Source organism: Acomys minous (genome assembly GCF_964271855.1).
Source record: "Acomys minous genome assembly, chromosome: 4".
Lineage (NCBI taxonomy): Eukaryota > Metazoa > Chordata > Mammalia > Rodentia > Muridae > Acomys > Acomys minous.
In genome coordinates, this window is record NC_140486.1 from 49,607,898 (window position 1) to 49,630,816 (window position 22,919).

Below are 22,919 nucleotides of genomic sequence, written 5' to 3' on the forward strand. Positions count from 1 at the left end.
TGTGGAAGTACAGCTCACCGCAGAACTCTTGCCAGGGTCAGGCCCTGACACCTGCCGTGACCTGCTGCCGATCCCAGTCCTCCCCAAGTCACTGGAGAAAGACAATCACTGCCCCAGAAGACACAGAATCTGAGCCTCGGAGATGGGGCGTGACTTGCCCAGGATCACACAGCTATCCCATGAAGACAAGAACGGCATGTGAAGCTTGTCTGTCCCGTAGTTCTCTTACACCCGGTATCCCCTGGACTTTTCTGGTTGACTCTAGAACTGGACATACTGGCCTGTTGTGACTGAGTTGCTGAAATATACCCGATTCCCAGGAGGGGCTCTGACCAGCCCTGAGTGAGTGATGGCCAGATAGCGGGGGTCGGTCGGGTGGGGCAGATGGTGTGATAGGACACAGGGGGGTGAATGGAGGCAGGTCTGAGTACACAGCATGCACGCTCTAACAGCAGCACTTACCACCTGAGGAAGGGAGGGCAGGAGAGCCCAGAGCAGTAGCCAACAGAGGAAGGAAGAAGGAATTAGTGAGCGTGGGAAGACTTGAGGCAGCCTGGGGCCTGGGCACCCTGCACCTGTTCTTGTACTCACTGGCCTGACAGGAGTGCAGGGGTGACGAGGAGGCCACTTAAGAATAACCTTCCACTTGACAAAGACCAACTGTCGGGGGCATGACATCTCAGGAAGGCCACATCTGGGCTTCTAAGGGAGATATGGCAGAGCCCACGGCCTTTTGGTAGAGCAAGGCATGGAGTCTTCCACAGGACAGATTGTCCTGTCCTGACAGCATGTCTCTTTGCCTCATCAAATTTCCATGTGCCTCAGCCGGGAGGTGGTGGTGCTGGGGAAGCAGAGGCTGCCAGATCTCTGAGTTCAAGGCCAGTCTGGCCTACAGAGCAAGTTCCAGAACAGCCAGAGCTACACAGAGGAACCTTGTCTTGGAGGGGGCGAGGTTCTCACATGCCTCACCTGCTTGCGCTACTCTTCCTAGGAGCCAGAACCCAAGAGGCTGGAGAGATGGCTCAGAGGTTAAGAGCACTGTCTGCTCTTCCAGAGGTCATGGGTTCAACTCCCAGCAACCACAGGGTGGCTCACAACCATCTAATGCCCTCTTCTGACATGCAGCTGTACATGCAGATAAGGCACTCATATACATAAAATAAATAAATAAATAAATATTTTTTTTTTAAAAAAAAGGAGCCAGAACCCAGGCAGAGCCAGTAGATAAAACCAGAACAGGGTCAAATTTAGAAGCAAGGTGCCCACACCCAGGTCTGCTAGAAAAAAAAAAAACTGACCCTGATCAAGAGTTTCACCAAGAGGGTTGGCTAACAGGGTTGGCCTCTCAGTGACAGGGAGCCAGTGACAGTGTCCCCTTGACAGACCCCCAACTCACGTGTCCATGCAGATCCGTGTTGAGTAGCATCAGGGCGCAGGTGAGCGTGTGGATCCCGTCTACACAGAGCACAGTGGCATTCTCAGTGTGCAGACCCACTCCTTCCCACGCGGGGCCTCCCACCTGCCTCCCCACAGAGGCCGCACAGACAAAGGATGCTAGACATCTGCCCCCACCCGGGGCCTGGGTGATGCTCAAGTCCCCAGGGCCACCAACCACCCTGAGCCAGCTCTCAAGCAGGTGTCTGCCTCTTGCACCTTAGACCTAGAAAAGGCTATGGATGAGGAGCCACGTCCCTACAATAGCAAAAAGGGATTTGGTCCGTCGGTTCCTAAGACTCAGGTCCATCCATAGGTAAAGTCCTGCTCCTGAAAGAGACCTGCATGGAATGTCCCCTCCCCTATGAGAGTCAGAGTTGTGACAGGAGACATGGAGCACAGAGACCTAAAGGACTGAGTCTGGGAAGGACTTAACAGGAATGGGATGGCAACGAGGGAGACAGTTGGGCTCTCTTGCCCAGCAGGCCACGTCATTTATATTCACTGGACATCTGTGTAGCCCTGGCTGTCCTGGAACTTGCTCTGTCGACCAGGCTGGCCTCAGCCTCAGAGATCCGCCTGCCTCTGCCTCCCAAATGCTGGGATTAAAGGAGTGTGCCACCACGCCTGGCAATTGTTTTGGTTTCTGAGGCAGGGTCTCAATCTGTAACTCAGGCTGACCTCAAACTTTAAGTAGTCCTCCTGCCTCATTGCGCCAATTCCTGGGATTTTGAGTATGGTCCAGTTGTATTCATCAGATCTTAAGTGAGCACCTACTATATGCCAGAGCATATGGCCCACCAGGGTCTGCCTGAAAGCAAGGCAAAGGTGGCAGGGGGCAGGGGCAGGATGGGAGAGGGGCAGGACTCAGCGAGGCAAGGAAGATGGGAGATGGATCGGGAAGTTCTGTACCTTCTGAAGTGCTGTCATCCGGGTTACACTGGCAGTACCGGCGAGAGAAGTGGGTAAGGACTCGTTCTCGCTCCTGCGTCTCACCCATCAGTGGGAAGGCCTTCAGGAAGGTTCTAGAATGCAATTCGAGGTTGCTGAGGGAATCTCGGAGTGCCTGATTCAGTCTTCTCACTGGGACAGAAGACTTAAACCACACCCATGAGGCCAGTGTTCCTGTGCTAGGGTCTAGACACCCTCTGCAGGCCCGGGCAGAACCCTGGGCCCTCCAAGATGGCCTCTGGATTCTAAGACCCCAGAATTCCTTCCCCCTCTCAGTCATGTAGCGCCCTTGTAGAAGCAGGCAGGGGGGTGGATATGAACAAGACAGATGAGCATCTCAGAGCTAGCATCAGCTCATCCCAGCCTGCCAGCCCCACCCATCAGCATGCTCTTCAGTTTTTCCTGATCCCCTACTCCCTGGACACACCCTTCCAGTCTCCCTCCCCCACCCCAAGGCTGACCTAAACCAAGTCCTTATGATTTGTTCTCCATTTTTCTGGGATGGGAATTGTTTTTGTTGTTGTTGTTGTTGCTGTCGTTGCTGTTTGTTTATTTGTTTTCAGACTGGGTCTCTTCAACATAGCTCTGGCTGTCCCAGAACTCAGTATGTACACCAGCCTGGCCTCGAACTCACAGAGTGCTGCCTGAGTCGGCCTCCCAAGTGCTGGTATTAAAGTCATGTGCCCAGCCTTCTTTTTTGTTTGTTTGTTTGTTTGTTTTCTTTATTGCAATTCGTTCTCCTCCTCTTTCCTTAGGAGGTCGTGTGCTCAGGACACCTACCCCAGCCTCCCGGCGAGCAGCTGCCTTGCAGACACATAGGCAATCTCAACCCACCTGCTACCACATAAAACCCTTTACTTCCCTCACCCACCCCCAGAGAACCCTCAGAGGAACATCCACATCTTTCACATAGTCCTGCTGACTGCCTAGACCCCACCCGGCCCTCAGACCTTATATACCACATGCTATGTCCCTCCCCAAACCATCTTCACACTCTGGGCCAGGCATCACTACTCTGGGGCTCAAGCAAGCAGGCAATCCCCTGGGACATCCTTTTCACCTACTAATCCCTCTCACCTCTTAAGGTGAGTTCACCTCTTAAGGGACTAAAAGATGGGGGGAGGGGGCAAGGGCTATTACCCGGGTCCTAGGCACACCCTTTTGATGAGAAGAGAATCTCCAAGCTGAACCTGCTTGTGCCTCTGTCTGTCCTGGGCTCACGAGAGATGGCATGTTCTAATTTTGCTGTGGCTTCTTTGGTGTGTGGCTCAAAGTACCTGTGATGTCCTTTCACTAAGCTGTGTCTGAGATACCTAAGGCCCCTGGGACACACCTATCACCAGCCTTTCCCATTGGAGGCCTCCCAGGTATCCCAAACTTCAGAGCACTCCAAAAATTCAATCCTAAGTGATCTACTATTGTGCAAAAACATCTCCCACTCCACATCTGTTTCTCCTCCTCTTCCTGCCCCACCTGTTCCCTGTCCTCTTTCCTATGTGTTCCCTCATACCCCACTGTATTTTCTATTTCACTTATTTATTTATAGGTATATTTGAGTCCCTGGCTAGGTGCATGTATATCTGTGTACCACGTATGTGCAGTGCATACAGGGGTCAGAAGAGGGCAGAAGATCTCGCTGCCCCCCCCAAGACTGGAATTACAAACAATTCTGACACCTTGTGGGTGCAGGAAATAGAACCAGGGGCCTCTGAAAAAGCAGCCACTGCTCTTAACCACTGAGCCATCTCTCCAGACTCAATGCACTGTATTTTTAAACCCCGGGCCCATCCTTCTCCCAGATCCTGCTTATCCAACCCCTAAGCTTCACACCTCCTCCCCAGACACTCTCGGCTACCCCCAGGCTCAGACCCAACACTGTCTGCATTTCCTCTATCTCCATCTCAGCTGCCTTCCACTCTATCTCCTGACACTCCTGAGGGTCCCTGCTCACCTCCCCCCCCACCCCCAACCCCCCACCCCCACCCCGTCAGAAGCCTGCACACCACTGGATTACAGACTGCTAGCACACTGTTACAGTGTGGCTTCACGCCCAGGGCCTTATATGGCTCTACAGGTCCTAGGCAGTCAAACCTCACTCTCCCTAGCCAATCTACAAGGCCCTCCAGCACAGCACCCATGCCTCAGGTGGTCACCCAGCTCCACTTCACACTGTCTTTCTGATCTCCCTCATCTTGGTGCAACCCAAAGGCTCTGCTCAAGACACATCTGCTTGGAGTAAGGTAATATCCATCCACCCCCACCCCCAGTGTCCACAGTGCGCTTTCTTACGCTACAACTGAAGCGACAAGGACCACAGGCCTGTGATCTCAGGATGGAGAGGACTGAACAAAAGTGGGCTGAGGTGTGACAGCCACCTTTCCGCTGGGTGCATTGGCAGCCAAGCCTACGAGCAGAAAGCTGCACACTGGATCCTTTCGTGGGGCCAGAAAAGCAAACTCAGAGCCTTGAGGGGTTGTAAGCACGTGATTACAGTTACCAGACTCTGAAGGTGTGAAGTGAGCTGTGAAGGGAGGCAGGAAGCCTCCCAAAAGTAGAGGGATTGTTAAGGGGGGCTGCTGTGCTTCAAGGAGGCGGTAAAGTGAGGATTCAGAACCCAGCAAGGGGAGCAGGCCCGGTAACATGGCTCCCCGCGCAAGGCCTGAGAGACATCACACCTCAGAGCTGCCTCTCCTCAGCCCAGCCCTGGCTGGGTTACGATTGCGCCCCATGTTCCTTTCCAACTGCCTTGTAAAGGAAGGGTTGGACAAACTGAGAAGAAGAATAGATACTGGAAAACTAAGGGGGAAAAATAAATAACCAGACAACTAAAGCAGACCCAAGGCGAGGACTAGAGAGACGACGGCTCAGTGAAGGAAGCGTGAGGAGGGAGTCAGACCCCCCAGACCTGGCAGCTGGCAGGTGTGCACGGTGGGTGCCTGGAATCCCAGTCATCAAAGGCAGAGATGTTCCTGCAGCAAGCTGGCTTGCCAGGCTGGTCATGTCTGTGAGCCCTGGATCCACTGGAATGAGTCTACCTCAAACAACAGAGTGGAAAGCCATGGAGGAAGACTCCCTACTTCGACCTCAGCCTCCACACACAAGTTCCCACACGTGCAAACATGCACAAATGTACAGGCGTGTGTGTGTGTGTGTGTGTGCGCATGCACGCGTTTGCATACACACACACACACTTGAGTGTACATACACACATGCATGGACATATGCACTTACACACCATGCACACAGGCACACTCAGGTGTGCACATATGTACACACAAATGAATCACAAATACACTCACACGCACACACAAAACCAAACATATATACATGGTTCAGATGAGTTAGGGACAGGATGGGGAGTCCCACAGAGAATTAAAATCTATTTCAAAGTTTAAATGTGATGGAATTCCAGAAATGTAAAATGTTACTGAGAATGAAAGCCATAATGAGGTTTTGGGGGGATGTACGCATGTATAGTAAGCATGCACACATGCCTGGGGATATGTGTGCTTGCGTTTGTGTAGGTGCATTGCATGCATGTGCACACAGAGGCCAGGGGTTGATATCAAGTGTCTTCTGCTTCCTGCCTTATATGTTGAAATGGAGTCTCTCATTTGGAACAAGAGAGCTTGCTGGTGCGGCCAGCCTAGCTAGCCAGCCTGCCCTGGGGCTCTTCTCCGTCTCTTCTTCCCACACTCTGGGATTGCAGACAGATACCACGCCCACCTAGCATTTACATACATGCTGGGGTCTGAACTGTGGTCCTCACACTTGTGGAGCCATCTCTCCAGTCCCTCACTAAGTTTTTATTGGCTTCAATGGCACATTGGGCATAGCAAAATGGCAAGGATACCAAAAGCCGAGAGAAAATATCCCAACCAAGACAGGAAAAGGAATCCAAGCTGATTTTTTAAAAGTCCTAAGAGACATCTGGGCTGCAGCAAGCAGGCCTAGCATCTGTGGACATCACCCTTAGCTCTGAGGTGTTGCCCTTCCTTCCTCAGCCTGGCCTAGCATCTTTCTGATGACACAGGACTACATCCACCCATCTCACCCTTCCTGCTCCCAAGGTCCACACCTGAACCTCCTGAAACCCAAACACTAAAACAGCTGCCATCAAGTCCCCTTGACCATCAAAGTAGGCCAGGTGTAGCCAGGTGGTGGTACTGCACGCCTTTAACCCTAGCGCTCAGGAGGTAGAGGCAGGCTGATCTCTGTGAGTTCGAGGCCAGCAGGGTCTACACAGGGAAACCCTGTAGAAACAAAAAAGTGAAACAAAACAAAACCAAAATAGTAAGCCGGGGTATAAAGACCTGTGGCATCTGGCAGGCAGGAAGCGTACCATACAGGCAAGCCCTTGGCCTCCTTTCCCCTCCTGCAGAGCTCTGACTATATTCCTGCCTTCGCACCCCTCAGCACCCATCACAAAGCTGGCATTTGCTCAGTTGCTGAACTACAGCTACCCATAGGTTCCCTTTCCCATAGCTTTACCAGAGAGGCCAAGAGACTCGCCAAAGGTTGTATAGAAAGCCATGATAGGCTTACTGGAGTATAGATATTATATTCTATATTACAAAGATAGACAGCTGGAAGGACCAACCAGACGTGCCGTTCCACCACCTGTGGGCACCGTCCCATCCCAACCCCACTGACCTGAGTGCTCTGTCCAAAGTGAGGCCCGAGAAGTCGAAGAAACTTAGGTATTCCCCAGCAACCAGCCTGCTGAACTCATTGCTGCCAAGAAAGTAGAATGAGATGTCAGTTAGAAGGGGACCTCAAGTCCCAGGACATAGGTGCTGGGGACGTGGCTCCCAGCGCACTCTTAACCACCACCCAGCTCTACCCAGACCCTGGGTTCCCTCCTCTCTGGTGACACAACTCAAAGACATCAAGCTTAGTCTGGGGGACCAGGAGATGACTTCTCAGCCAGCTCAAGGTAAGAGCCTGCCCAGGGAAGCGAGTAGGGTGGGGTGAAGTGCGTGTTCCCAGCAGAGGAGATGACGTAATCACATCAAGCCACTGGAGGGCAACAGAGACCCGGCAGGGGCAGGGCCTCAAATCAGGGCATGGCCACGGAGTTTGAAGCTAACGCAATAACCAGGAGTGGAGCTCCGCAGAGAATGGGTCCAGAAAAGAGGAGGACCAAGATGAGGACATTTAGGATGCTGAGGTCACCAGAAAGGAAATGACTGAGAAGGTGGAGATGTCAGAGCTCAGGACAAGGGCAGGGCTGGCTGAATCCCTGTGAGAGTGACCTTGTAAGAGACAGCTCGGTGTTGTGAGATCTGTGAGAACCAGGTGCTTGGTGCGGCAGTGCCCGCCCACCTGTCACTTCAGCACTAAGAGGTAGAAGGACTGGGAGCTTGAGGCCAACCTGCCGACATAATGAGACTGTGTCTCAAAAATAAACAACTGAAAGTTTTAAAGGTGGGCTGAAGATGCTGCTCGGAGTGTTTGCCTGCCATGCACAAAGCCCTGGCTTCAATCCCCAGCATGGTAGTGTTCAGAGGAATAGAATTCAAGGTCATATTGAGCTTGAGGCCAGAGTGGGTTGAAAGGCTCAGTGGTTAAGAGCGCTCGCTGCTCTTCCAATGAATTTGGTTCCCAGCACCCGTGTCAGGTGTCCCAACAATTGCCTGCAATCCAGCTACAGTGGCTTTGTCACCCTCTTCTGGCTTCCTTGGGCATCTGCACACATGTGACAAACAGTCACACAACACACACATACATACATCCATGCATACACATAAATAAAAGTATTTTCTCTTTATGTGCAAGCCCAGGGCAGAGTTCTGAAAGCAACCCAAGAAAAGAGGTTGTGAAGAGGACCCAGCAATAGCAGAGGGCGGGGCCAGGCTCTCCTGGAGGCCAAAGGAAAAACAGGTTTCCTGAAGCCTGAAAAGAAGAATTTAAAGAAGTTCCCACCGGATTCTAATTAAGCCCCAAGCTTTCCTTCCCCCTGGCAGGATCCTGGGAGTTAGAGGAAATATGTGAAATAACACCCACATCCACATTCGAAATGTGGGAAACTCTGTGGGGCGAAGAGCTGTCTCTTCAACAGATGGCGCTTTAAGAGAAAGGGGCCCGGGAAGGCGGCCTCCGTGTTAAAGCGCCTGTGCTGCAAGCCCGGGAACCTGAGTTTGAATCCCACGTAAAAAGCCAGGTGTGGTGACACAGATGTAGCCTCGTCACCAAGAAGGCAGAGGCAGGGGGATCCCAGCCAACCTAGCCAGCCAGTGAGTTCTGGATTCAGAGAGGGGACCCCCCCACCCCCGTCTCAAAACATCTTAATAGAGGAAGACACTCAAGATCAACCTCTGGCCTCCATGTGTGCATGCGTGCATACGTACAGATGTACATGCATGCCCCTCACAGAGAGCAACTAGGAGGACAAAGAGGAGAAAGGAGAAATAAAAAAGAGAGAGGTAGCTGGAACTTGTGAAACAGAGGGCCAGGTGCAAATGTGAGTCGTATTCCAGCCCTGATTTGGGCACATACATTTCTTTCTTCCTTCCTTTTTTTTTTTTTTTCTTTTAGCTTTTCGAGACAGGGTCTCTCTGTGTAGCCTTGGCTGTCCTGGACTCGCTTTGCAGACCAGGCTGGCCTCGAACTCACAGAGATCACCTGCCTCAGCCTCCCAGTGGCTAAGATAACATACCTGTACCACCAAGCCTGACCAAACCAATGTTTTCGAGAGAATCAGAGAAACATGAAAAACACCAAATGTGGGAGATGAGGAATTTTTGTTAATTTTGTTAAATGTTGTAATGCGACTATATAAAAATTCTTATCAGCTCGAAATAGGCTACAGCCCATGTGAGAGAAATGATAGGCTGTCTGAATACACTTCCAGCAGATGGGGACGAAGGCTGCAGTATGGCAGAAGGACGTCCAAGGTGAGGTCTGGGTATGAGGATCCATACCTATAATCCCAGCATTTGGGAAGTTGAGGCAGGGGGATTTGGTGATCAGCCTGGGCTACATAGCGAGAGCTCGAACAATTGCATGATGAGTGTATGAAAAGTTCGACATTTAGATGCTGTGTGTGTGTGTATGTGTGTGTGTGTGTGTGTGTGTGCGTGTGCATGCGCGTGCATGCGCGCGCACGACGTGTTCACAATGGAAAACATGAAATAGAAAAGAGTGGCCAGCTCTGCCAGTGTTGCTGAAGATGACACGGGCGGCAGCCACCCACTTCCCATACCCTAAGCCCTCAGTGCTTGGAAAGAGACTTTTCTAAAGGGGCCACAGAAGGGCAAGAACCCATCTAGAGGGACTAAGAAAAGACGTGAGGGGACAGGAGCTACTCAGGGTAGGAGTTGGAGAAAAAAAAAATTCCTTTTTGGATGGGAGGGAAGAGCTGGAGAGATTGCTGGAGGAGCCTGCAGAGGGCACCGTGGAGGCGTGGCAGGAACCCATCCTCCCAAGGATGCGATTCTGTTTTCAGGTTCCACTTAGCTCAGCCTGCCAGAGGAGTTCACGGGTTGTGATTTTTAGGAAGGGCTCCTGGGAACCCACTGTCCAGTGTACAAGGAAGCCTCAGAGGATGCAGGAAGGCTTCCTAAGGCCGGAAGCCCTCGTCTCAGCCTGATCGTCTCCCTTAGCTGTGTGAGTGGCCTGGGAGGCTGGCCAGCCCCAACCACCTCCAAGCCTTCCTGGGGTGGTGGAGTCCCTGTGGACAGAAGGGCCGAGGCGGGGGCCACACTATGCTCAAACATTTTCAGGGTGTGTCATCCACGTCTCTCTCACATACATAACCCCCGGGTCACCAATCCTCCCTAGGACTTCTACGTGGTTATTGTCCTTTGCACCCAGTCTGAAGGTTGTACCCTGTTCTTCTGAGTGTCCAGTCCTTTCTGCTGCTCCCAAGAAACAACTTTGATAAAGACAGACACCCATCTTGACCTCCGTCCTAGACATTTACCCCCAAATCCCTCACAGATTCTCCCCTCCCCCTGGCCCCAGCGGGCAGAACTCCGGTCCTGTCTAGTTACCCTGTCCTCTCCACTAACCTTCACAACACCATACCCACATCCCCCACCGCGCTCCAGCCCTGAGGGGCCGCCTGTCACCACTCCCTCCCTGACAGCAGCCACCTTCGCCCAAGCAGCCCAGAAAGGAAACAGATTTAGGGCGAGGTCATGAATGAGGACAGTGACAGGAGGGAGCGTCCTTGAAGGCCTGGTGGGAGCTCCTGGCACCAGCTACCCCTGAACGAAATTGCGCTCTTTCTGCCCCAAGGAACACAGCGGGTTTGCTTTTTGCCTGGGAGAAGACACACTCACTTCTTGCCCAGCTGCCGAGCCACGTCACAGCGCTGAAAGCCTTCAAGGTGGTAGAGGCGGCGGGCCAGCCGGCGAGCGGCTTCGCTGACGCCCTGGCACCCATTGGCCAGCGGATCTGTGCCACCAGGCTCCAGCCCCTCGGAGCTGCTTAGCTCTGAGTCCGAGTCCGACAGGCCATCTTTAAGGCTAGTGTCACTGCAAATGGGAAGGAGAGGATCAGAGGTCCTGTGTGCGGCTAGGAAGGATCCCAGGCCTCTGAAAATCCACTGGGGGCTCAGAGCAGGGAAAGAGACCTCGCTGCAGCAGGGGCCCATCGAGCTAGAATTCCAGAGAGCGGCTCAAATGAAACCAGACATGGCTGTACCCTCGGCACAGAAATATGGCCTGCTCTGAGCTAGAAAGATAGAAGAGCAAAGTGGGAAGTCACCATGCAGAGGATAGACAAGGTGACCTTGTGAGGGCTTGTGGATCGCGGACACTGTCATCCCAGAATGCTTTGCATCCTCTGGGTCTCAGTTCCCCTACCCGCTCACTGGCTCTCCACAGCTAACCCGCCCTCCCCTCCCCCCGCCCCCGCACCCCGCACTCCGGCCCCATCTCACCTGGCAGAGTTGAGCAACTTGTCCGTGTCCTCATCATCCTCATCGTCCCCTCCTGAGCTGCCCGGTCCATCTTCATGGAACCCATTGGGCACCGATGTGAGAGACAGGTGGCTCAGGACATTCTCCGAGCGGCTGCTAGAGATGGACCGCCGCAGGGGGCTGCCCAGCTCCCCATCACCGCCACCAGCTGCCTCCAGATCCCCTTCAGGCCCCATGTCCCCAATGCCCAGCCCAGCCCCAGGCTCAGGGCTGTCTCTAGCCCGCTGCTGGATGAGAGGTGTGAGGGGGGCCTCGAAGCTGACACAGCTGTCACTCTCGTCAGTGAGACTCAGCACATCTAATGAGTCCAGGCTGCTGTACTGGGTGCCCCGCAAGAGCTCTGACTCCAGAATCTTCTCAAAAGTGGCACTGAAGCCATCTCGCACATCTGGCTCCCCAGGACAATCCAGCCTATAGAATGCAAGGGCATCGTCACCATCCTACCTAGATGCCCCCCACGTGAAGGCTAGCCCTACACGCTGAACACACACACACATACACACACACACACACACACACACACACACACACACACACACACACGCCCCCTCATGCATACTCACACACTCCAGTGCATATACTAGTTAATGAACAGGCTGGACACAGACAGATAGATACCCACATACACATGCCCCCCCATGCATATTCACACACCTCTTGTGCAAATGCCAATGTGCAGGCTGGACACACATGCATGCACACAGACTGTACACACATGTCCCACCCCCAGCATATCCAAAACCCCTGTGGATGTATCAATGTAAATGCAGGAGGCATACATATGTGCCCCATACATATTTACACACCCCTGTGCACTGCACTTTCCTGTTCACACCAGGCAGGCCTACAGTTCTGCTCTTCAAGATATCTATATGTTCTTCCCAGCCTTCCTAGCCTTTAGACACTTCCATCCCCTCCTTCTTGTCCGTGGTACCCCAAGACCAGTCTCTCTACCTTCTGCTGAGAAATAAACTGTAGCTCCATTGACTATGCTAGGCTCCACATTGCTGGTACAATTTACTCAAAATCCCAGCCAAGTTCCGTGGGAAAAATGAGCGCACAAAGCCTGCCCACCTGGGACCATCACGGGCCAGATAACCCACCTGTGTACATTTGAGTACACTTGAAGCTCTACCATCATCTGAGAGAGATGGAGGACAGCCCCTCACAGAGACTGTTCATTATGGTTTGTAGGGAGCAAGGACTGGAGAGGTCCAGCAAGTCTGCTTGCCTCCAAATTCCCCTGCAAGGCTTTCTCTTTTCAAAACACTCAGAAGCTGAAAATGAGGACAGGAAATCTCAGCCTTCTAGAGAGCCTAAGGGGCTAGCCCCGGGCCATATCACCAGAGCTACGATTGTGTGAGTGCCCATCCCACTCACCCCTGAGGGTCCTCGGCATCAAGACAGAGACTTCTGGAGGCATCCTCCTCCTCCTCTGCTGGTCCACTAGTTCTCCAAGACCTGGTTTCCATGGAATCTTCCAGAATGTTCCCATCTTGTCCCAAGGCCAGGCCATTAGTGAGAGAGAGGCTGAGGTCAGGCAGGGTCACATCTAGGTCTCCCACAGGCTCCATGGTGCCCTCTAGGGTACCTGTCTTCTCACTGCGTGGGGTGCGGATGCAGCAGCTCAGGCCTTCACTGGCTGCCTTTCCATTCAGGACCCCAGGATCCTCTTCAGGCTCCAGGCTGTGGTCCTGGATTGCACCCCCTTCCTGACTCAGGTCACATGGGAGCTTTTCTTCATCCATGGCAGTCACTGCTTCTGCCTCTCCCAGCAAGCCCTAAGTCTCAAAATAAAACTTGACAGAAGATGGAGAAAGTCAGTCAGACAGAGCAAGAGTTAAAGTGTCCAAACCCTATGAAACCAGTGCTGGGGCAGCCTGTCAGGGGCAGGGGGATAGCCATGATGACCTCCTCAGTAACTTTCCACTGGAGAATAGGCCCAGGTTGGGATACACTCACTTCAATGGCCAGGCCAACCCACCTCAGCTCTCCTCTGACTGTAACTAGGTCCTTGTACCCTACCCCCTCCCTGCCTTCCCTACTACTTCTTTGGTCTCTGTGTGTCCTTCAGACTCCACCAAAGTCCCTTGAGGAAGACCCAGGTAGTGAGGAACTGGGCAGTGTCCAGCAGCTCTTGAAAGCCCCTCTGTATTCCTGCTAGTGAAAGAGACAAAACCCCAGGCTGGTCTTGGCCGGGCATGTGCCTCTCCACGCGTTCTCAGCCCTGGCTGCAAGGCAGAGAGAGGAATCCGAATTTGTAACAAGTGGAGGGAATTGATCCAAGAGTTGCTTTTAAAGAGGGCACTAAGAGAGAAGTCGGGGAAATGACCAGATCCTGACAGGGAGCGTTCCAGAGACGCAGAAGCAAAGCCTGGAGAGAAACAGCCTTCAGCCACAGGGGGCCCAGCGTGAGCTGCTGTCCAGGGTGCTGGGCGGGTGTCGTGCTGCACGGGCTAATGCGTCCCTGGCAGGGCAAGTATCTGGCAATGCCAGAAGGAAGGAAGACGGGGCTCAGGCCTCTCTTCTTCACGAGAGCCCCCACAGGAGTTCACCCAATCTTAAGGAAGAATTCAAGAAAGACCCCTCTAAGAGCCACTCTGGGGGAAGGGAAGGCGGAGAAGCCACACCCAGCTCTGCCCAACTTCCAGAGTCCTCCTGCCCACGTCATCCTAGCTGGGAAGCCATGTGCAATGGGCTTTGTGGCCTTATTCATCCATTCTCTCCTCTCTGCCCCAGCTCTCCGTAGTCTAGGCTACCCTCTCTAATGATCTCAGGCAGACACACAGCCAGCCCTGCCCCCAACACCCTGGAAAACTGCAGAGAGGCGAGTGCCTGGGCCTTTCCTCTGTTTCAGTTCCTTCCTTACTCTGCTATGTGAGCCTCAGTGACCCCCTTCAACACCCTATTTTCTTCCTGAGAGGTCTATCTGGGTTCAGGAGAGGCTGAAGGAGGAGGAGGAAGAGGAGAGAGGGAGAGAGTTGGGGGGGGGGGGCAGGCAGCTTTCTGGGCTGCAGCAAAACTTGCTGCAGAGTGGTGATAAGGATTTGAACCCCTGTGCCTGCTCCTGTGACTTGAACCCCTGTGCCTGCTCCTGTGTCCCATCTGGGGACTCAGCCTACCACCACGGCCCCAGGCCACCGACTCAGACATGCAGGAAGCAGATTTAAATTCCAGGAGGACTTTGTACCTATGTGAGCCCAGAGAAGAAAGTGAGTTCTGCTCTCTGGGGACCCCTGAGCCTTTGAGGGGAGCTCAGCTACTTTAGGCCAATTAAAATCATGTAACCCTGCGTGTTCTAACACTGAGTAGAAGATGGCTGGGAAGAGAGGGATCTGTGGCCCCAGCTCAGCCCATTGCCACAGTTTTTACAACTGTACTAAATTCAGATTTTACACACACACACACAGAGAGAGAGAGAGAGAGAGAGAGAGAGAGAGAGAGAGAGAGAGAGAGAGATCCCACAGATTTAAAACATCTTCAGGCGAAGCTCTCAGCTACCAGGCCCTGAGCTAGGACACCAGGAACCCTAGAGGCTTAGCGCTGAGTAAGGGAATCTTTCTGGCCTGCCCTATATCCCTGCTGCTGCCGTTGCTATTTCTATTGGTTCCCTCCAGCGGCACACCCAGGGGACAGCAGGAGGTCACCTCCTCAACTGAGACTCCAAGGGGACCGTAGAAAGGAAGAGAGGAAGTGGGGGCTCGGAGCCCGCTGTCTGAGTTCAAATCCTCCATTCGTCTCACCAGCCCAGGCCAACAGCCCACCAACTCAGGGCCACAAGGTTTGAGCCCCCCTAAACTGCCAGGATGTCTCAAGCTCCTGTACCCAGGCACAGAGGTGGAGCCTGGCAAGGTGGGGAGCCCTCGGGTTAAGATTCTGTCAGAGCTCCCTGAAGCTACTTAAGTGTATAAGTGGCTCTACCTGATGCCCAGTCCACAAGAATGACCGAAGCTAGGACGATGGGCAAATCAAGGGTTTCTTGGGTGACCTCTCTGGTACTCTGTAACTTCTAGAAACTGCTTCAGGAGATCCCAGAACTACCTGCCCTGCCCTGCCATGTCCTCCTTAAGCTACAAGCAGGATGGAGTTTCTGCCAGGACTGGGCACTGGCCCGTGTCCTCAGTTCCCGGGCCTGGACGGACAAGGGGCAGCATTGAGCTCTAATCTAGGCAAGGGGCCCAGAGTCCTTGCCTGGGCTGAGGGCCAGTAGAGCCCAGAGCAGATGAACCTTGGGAGGGATGCACAGAGGAGATGGTTCAAGGCAAGGGGTGTGAAGCAATGTCCCAGGTCCTCACCGATGTGGTCCTCCACAGGATGTGACCAGGGACTCCCTCTCACCTCCCTGGCCTGTGTGAAACCCTCTGTGGAGAGTGACGCTAAGGTCATGGATGCTGAGAGGGGTGGCTAACCCACAGAACAGCAAACTCCATAGGGTGACCAGCAGCTAGGCTCAACTCTGGGGCTCAGGGGAGACTGAGGCACGCGCCTGGGAACTGCACACGATCGGGTCTCCTGTGCAGCTGCAAGGACTAAAGGTGCAGGCTGAAGCCTCCCATGAGACCAAGGCCCCAAAGCCTCAGCCAAGAGAGTCGGCCCAAAGAAGTGGCTGTTGCTGCTTCCAGCTCCGCTGTGGCCAGAGAAGGGAGGAGCTGGGCCACTGAGCATCTGTCTTGAGGAGGCAAATGACAGGGCTGGCAGCACTCAAGATCCCCTGTGGCCTGCCTCGGAGCCTGATCCAAGCCCCTTCCAGGAGCCTCTCACTCGCTCCCCACAGCCCTTGGCATGACCTTGGGCTGTCAGTGGCCTCCTTTAAGCACCAGCTGAGATGGAGACCGTGATGATAGCAGAAGCCCCTGAGCCAGGAGTGACTGGTGAGCCACACACTTTCGGGGTGTCAACTGCTCCTCAGGGAACCCTGTCCCCTTCTCTGCTTCCTCCATGGCAGCTGGAGGGCACTGCAAAGACAACCCTCGCTGTGTGCCTCCTGCCAGCAAGTCCCATCACCCTTAGGCGAGAACCCAGCCTCCCCAGCGTGGCCTAAAAAGACGCTGCCTGAGCTCATTTTGCTGTTTCCTCGCCAGCCACACCAGCCTCTTTCCGCTCCCCACACTCATTCCCACCTCAGGGCCTTTGCACCAGCTGTACCTTTGGCCCAGAATGTTGCTTCCCCGGATCATTCGCTGATTGTCTTTCCATCCAGTCAAGGCTCAAGCCCAAAGCTGCCCCCACCTCCACCCCCAACAGAGGCCCTGCCTGACTACGCAGCCATGCCCCTCTGAGCTTTAGAGTGCCAAAGAAAATGGAAACTCTCCTTTTTTAATTAGTTTTAAAAAAATTTGGTATATGTGTGAGTAATTCTTGTATGTGCACACGTATGTGTAGTTCATGTGCATGCACGTATGTGTGGAGGTCAGAGGTCAGCATGGGGTGCCCTCCTCAATCACTCTCCATCTTGTTTTTTGAGACAGGGTCTCTCACTGAGCCTGAAGCTCGCCAATTTGGTTAGACTAGCTGACCAGTGAGCTCCAGGGATCTTCCTGTTTCTGCCTCCCCCACCCCACCCCTGATCCCACCCCACACTGGAGCTACAGGAACATACCACTGCACCCAGTTTTTTATATCAATGTTGGGGATCCAAGTGGAGTCACCAGCCTTGCTCATGAAGCACTTGACTGACATCCATCTCTGAAACTTTCCAAACCCCCCAATACGACACTAGGAACATGAGGCCAGGGAGGCCAGGGACCTGTCATGGACACAGCTGTCCAGAGCTTGTGCCATGTCCAGAACATAGGGATGCTTTATAAATATTTACTGACTGAGTAATTAGGATTATTACCGTCTCCACTTTTAGCAGAGGCTAGGCAACATTGAGAAACATACTCTGAAGCTGCTTCGGAGATGGACAAATCTATGGTTCTCTCCATATTGGGGTACACACCAGGGGCTGTGGGAAGCACCAGAATGGGGCCAGAGGTCTTTCCAGCAGGCAGGCTCCCGGCTGGCTTGCTCTGTGAGACACCTGTGTGCTTGGCTGTGCACAGCAGGCACTTGTGGGTGCATACACATATGCATGCACACCCAGGCCCACACAACACACAGAGGGGATGAGACGGTTTCTCTGGGTGTCTGGAGTGAGAAACCTTTCAAACCTAAGGGCAGCACTAAGGACAGCCAGATCTACACTGTTGGACATCCACGGTAGAAGTCCTTCCACCGTCCACCTGTGGAGAACCTGAGGCCAGGGAGAGGGGCAGCCCAGAACTTCAGGCTGGGGTGACAACGGGGAATGCCATAGCTACACACAGTGGCAGCAGAGGGCTTGGTGGCGGATGGATAGGCCAGTTGATGGAAATAGTGCCTATGGCAGAACCCTGATAGCTGCCAAGATGCTGAGAACTACCCAGGCCAGGTAGAATCTAAGCCTCTGGGGTGTTGAGCCCAGGCCAGGAATTCAGAAAGGTCTGAGGATGTTGGTGTAGAGGAATTGAGACCACAGCTGTCCTAGGCACCAGAGCTGGAAGGCAGGATGCTGTATTCGCCTCCAGTGTTCTGGGGAGCTCAGGCAGATGAACCACTGGCCTCACCTCCCCACACCCATCAGGCTGAGGATCTCGCTCAGCATCTGATGAGGTCCGGAAGCCCACCCCAGACGGACTCTCACATGTGCAAAACATCCAGAGTCTGTTTGGAGAGACTCACAGACCTCTAAAACACACACACAGACACCCCCCCCCCCGCCAGAGGTCCCCCTTTTAAGTTGCCTATACTGCCCATGCTGGCAGGGGCATGGGTGACTCCTGTGGAGCCCTATAAATGCTGGGTCTGGGCCCCAACCTGTTCAGGAGCTTTCTACTTCAGACACCAGTCCACTCCACCAGCATTTCCTGGCCAAAAAAAAAAAAAAGAGGGGCGGGGAATGCTCTCACTTCTAAACCTATTATCTGCCTCTGGGACCCACTCTGAACTCTTCCATTGGCCCCACGATCCTTGTCCCCACAAATCCCATTGTACTAATGAGCTCTGTAGCTCATATCATTGTTAGCACGTGGATGGGTTCACACACACCAAACATGACAGTCAGTGTAAAAGGCTGGCTGGCATATAGCAAGTACTGGGAACAAACCCTGGCCAGCTATGTCTTCCCTCCTCGCTCGCCCAGATGTGAGCACTTCCAGGGCTCACAGGAGTCTGCCATACCCGTGACAGCATGGGTAGTAGGCAACTGTGAGAGAGACTTCTGGGCGGTGTCCCTAGACCACACGTCTTATTCTCCTTGCCGCTGCCTCTGCCAGCCACAAAGCCTTAAGGCGAGGCTCTTCCTGTCATCCAAGAGGAGCCTTCCCAAGCTGGGTCAGTCAAATACTTCAATAGCCCACTCCCTCAGGGGAGGAAGAACCCAGGACAATATGGGGGAAAATGGCTATCCAGGAGCCCCATGGACCATCTCTTGCTCCCCACCAGCCATGTAACCTCGGGAAGGTCAGTCATCTACCTAAGCCCCAGAACCATGCACAAAATGAGACAGTCTGGCAGCACTTACTTCACATGGGGTTACTAAAGGAAATGGGGTGTGAGCTGCACCCAGGGAGGGGCCTCTTCCATTCCGGAAGCCTCCCAGGTCTTCAGGGGGACCAGCTGGCTCCCCATGCCCTGGGAGGGGTGTTCACAGAAAAGCATCCAGTAGCACAGGCCATTTGGCCTTAGAGACCGTTGTCCTTAGCAACTGTCAGAGCAGGTTCCAAGGCAGGGGCTTCAGAGGCCCAGTGTAAGGGAAGAGACGGAGAATGACTTCTGTGGGACCAATGCGGTGAAAAGAGAAGGAACCCCGCAACCTTAGGGAAACATTTAAGTCTTAGCCACACCAGCACTCCCACCCAAGGGGAGGCTCGTAACTAGCCCCCCCCCCCCTTCAAGGCACATGAGCTACACAAGGTGTTAAGTAAGAGGCAAAAATCTGGGTCCTGAGTGCCTGTCCTCTTCAGGAAGTGATGGCTTGATGCTGGTAACAAGCCCCGTTCATTCTGTCTGCTAGGAGGCCAGCCTCCTGTGGGCTATGGAGGTCCAGGAGGCCTCTTTGCAACCTCAGGGATGGATACAGATTTGCATCCATCCGCATGTGCTCACTGGGACTTTCAGGGCCACTCCACAAAGGTCATTCCTAGATACCTCCTAGCATTCTTCTTCCCCACTGCCCCCAGACAATCGGCACCCTCATTTACTTAACATTTGCATATATCAGCATGCTTCTTTGGAGAAACCTTAACACTAATGAAACCCACAGTGTCTGTTTTCAAATGCCAAATCATGTAGAGTAGGGTTCCCCACCTCCAGCTGATCTCCGTGCAGGGTACAACCTTCACTGTCTAGACTCACAAAGAACCAGGATGTGCAGGTTCTGGCAGTCCTCGAACACCTAACCACTGCTCTGCTTCCCTCCAACTCCAGAAGATACCTGGGACCCACCCTGCTTTTAGGTCCATGGCCTGGGTGTTGTGTCAGACCCTGGGAACTACAGGGGGCCGACTGGGTGCAGGTCCTGCCAACCAGCTGCAGGGTACATAGAGGAAGCCAGTTTGGGGAGCACAGTGTCTGGGCATCTCCCTCAGTCTCCTTCAGGAGCCAAGAAGGTGAACTAAGGGTTCCACCCCCCCTCCCGCTTTCTGCCCATTCCAGATGCTCATGTTCCCTAGTGGCACCAAGGGAACCCCCCTCTCCTTCTGACGTCTTTCCATGTGGCTCTGCCCACATTCCCAAGACCCTCACTACCTAACCCTCCCCTACCAAGCCCCCCCACCCCCACCCCCACCCCCCGCTTTCTCCTTCCTCCTTTCACTTCTCTGACCTGTCCTGGCTCTGTTTCAGCTTGCATCTGACAAAGGTTGTGACCTCCAGAAATAAAATAGCACAGTGCTGCAGAAAGAAGTTAGCCGGGGCTATGCTGAACATTCCTCAGTTGCCTCGTCTCTCACCCTGGCCCCGAGAGAGGACACCTTGTGTCTCAACGAGAGGAAAGGAAGAGAGTCAAGACCCTGTGCAGCCAAGAGGATGGAGGTGCCATCCCTGAAGGGGAAGCATGGGTAAGACAGGGAGGAAGATGGGAGCCTCATGTTGAAGAAGCTGAGTTAGAGGCACATGGTAGACATGAAAGTTGAAGTGTAGAGCAAGCATCTGAAGCTCACAGGGAAAAGTGAGGCTGGGGCCATGAACACACGATGGAGAAGTGGGACCAGCAAGGCACGGGTGGCACTTAAAGCTATTCAGTACTAGGTGAAATCAGTGTAGAGTCCCAACCAGGCCTCTGTGCAGGGGCTGAGTCCTAGAGTGTTCCCATTTCAAGGGAGCCAGCAACCACAGTTGAGGAACAACACTCAAGATGGGAAGCAAACAGGAGGATGAGAGACCTAGGAGCCAAGCAAGAATCTCAAGGAAGGAGACAGAATGTGGGGTGTTGCAGGCAAGAGTGGGAAGCTGTCTCCACCGTACCAATATGGAGGTCACTGGTGACCTTGAGAAAAGCAGTCAGGGAGTGTAGAGGGGAGCTCACAACTGAGTCGGACAGGATGTGAGGAGAGAGGATGTGGAGTCTAGCCTTTGCTAGAAAGGGGAGTAACACAGTGTCCCTGACTGGAGACGACAAGAGACGGAACAGCATGGTACTCCCTGGTGAAATGACCTAACAGAGAGAGGAGCTGTGATGCAGAAATGGGGGGGGGGGGCGTTTGCTGAGCAGCGTCTTCAGGCAGGAGAGAGGCCATAAGATCCAGCACACAGGCTGAGGGGTGGCCCTTAGGCAGGAGAGGGACACCTGGCCCATGGTGGCAGGAGGAAGGCAGGGCAGAGGTGCAGAAGAGGGGGATGGGTAATATTGATCTATGCAGAAGCCGAGACTTCTGTTTTCTTAGAGGCTTTCAGGTGAAAAGAGTGCGGGCAAGGAGATCCCAAGTGTGCTGCACAGCTTCATGCCAACTTGACAATGAGCTAGAATCACCAGCGAGGAGGGCACCTCAGTAAGAAATATCTCCATCAGATCTGGATGCAGGGCATCCTCTTGATTAGTGATTGATGGGGGAGGGACCAGCCCATTACGGGGCCATCCCTGGGCTGGTGGTCCTGGGTTCTATTAAAACAAGCAGGCTGGCCAGGCGTGGTGGCACATGCCTTTAATGCCAGCACTCGGGAGGCAGAGGCAGACGGATCACTGTGAGTTCAAGGCCAGCCTGGTCTACAAAGTGAGTCCAGGACAGCCAAGGCTACACAGAGAAACCCTGTCTCAAAAAAAAAAAAAGAAAAGAAAAGAAAGAAAGAAAGAAAGCAGGCTGACAGTACTGTTGCCCTTCCTCAGCTCCCTGGGGCACTAGTCACCTCCCCTGCCATTCCACTCCCTGCTGTACTGTGCCTAACCCACAGCCTTCTCTTTGTCTGCCCTAGCCTGCACGAGGGTCTGTCGAGGTGAGGCAGCACTCGAAAGTGAGAGCCTTACACAGAAGTTAATGTGACTGCAGAACTGAGAACTCCCTATGTTTTTGTCTTAAGCTACAGGATTTCTTTTTTACTTATATAACAAGCATATTTTGTGATACTGGATTAATGTACCTGAGACTTATTTTTACTCAATAAATGGTAAAACTATAAAAAAGAAAGAAAGAAAGAAAGAAAGAAAAAAGAAAGAAAAGAAAGACTGAACAAGCCATGGGTAGCAAGCCAGTAAGCAGCACTCCTCCATGGCCTCTGCATCAGCTCCTGCCTTGGGTTCCTGCCTTGTTTGAGTTCCTTTCCTAACTTCCTTTGAACAGCAATATGAAAGTGTAAACCATAAAATACCCGTTTGTCTCCAACTTGCTTTTTCATCATGGTGTTTCATCACAGCAATAGAAACCCTAAGTAAGACACTAGGTGAGGGTCAAAGAAGAAGTGTCAAGCACTTCTTGTGTGCTTGGTTCTGGTGATGGGTGCTTGGTTCTGGTGATGGGTGCTTGGTTCTGGTGATGGGTGCTTGGTTCTGGTGATGGGTGCTTGGTTCTGGACCATGACATGAGTGTGAGGCAGCTGCAGGCCCATCTGAATTCGTGGGTTGGACTTACTGTGAGAGCTGCGAGGTCAGGTTGTGGTTTTCCTCAGACACTAGGGAGCACTTTAATGGAGTCTAATAAAGTCGAATGGGGTAAGGAACTCGATTCTGGGAGCGAGAGAGGTCTCCTGACTTCTACAATATCCTGTTCAAGTATCGTGGCTGGTGCCTGGAAGCTCACCACACCCTTGCTGCAGGTTGCTGCCCTCACTACAGAAGAAGTTTCAGAAAGGGTCAGCAACTTGAGAAGTGCTGTCCTACCGTCCACAGCACACCGACCCAAAAGGCTTCTCAGTCTCTCCTGGGTGCCTCCCCTCCACCGTCATCCCTCCCAAGCCACAGGCTCCCTATTCATCATCAGCTTCGAGCCTGACAGTGAGGTTGTCCATCTGCCTCTGGGTTCTCCTTACATCCCTCCCCCCAGACCCCTGTCCCAGTGGGCCAGCCAGCCACGCAACCCACGAGAAGCACTGCAGCAGAAGGCACTACACAGTTTCCAGGTGTCTTGTGCTGGACCACATCATGGCCTCCTAAAGG

General features: G+C 53.3%; 1 protein-coding gene across 2 annotated transcripts in view; it reads right to left on the bottom strand.

The window, feature by feature from the left end:
• Positions 1–22,919, bottom strand: part of PSD2 (pleckstrin and Sec7 domain containing 2) — a 57,270-nt gene that overhangs the window by 23,157 nt on the left and 11,194 nt on the right. Inside the window, exons 3-8 of one of the 2 annotated variants that reach the window (XM_084780394.1) lie at positions 12,692–13,110; positions 11,273–11,722; positions 10,671–10,865; positions 7,039–7,119; positions 2,347–2,459; positions 1,393–1,455 (exon numbers count right to left, since the gene is read on the bottom strand). In XM_084780394.1, coding sequence (XP_084636520.1) covers positions 1,393–1,455; positions 2,347–2,459; positions 7,039–7,119; positions 10,671–10,865; positions 11,273–11,722; positions 12,692–13,059 — 1,270 coding nt within the window. In that variant the 5' untranslated portion in view covers positions 13,060–13,110. The remainder of the gene's footprint in view (positions 1–1,392; positions 1,456–2,346; positions 2,460–7,038; positions 7,120–10,670; positions 10,866–11,272; positions 11,723–12,691; positions 13,111–22,919) is intronic. The other variant, XM_084780395.1, reaches the window with a different exon arrangement.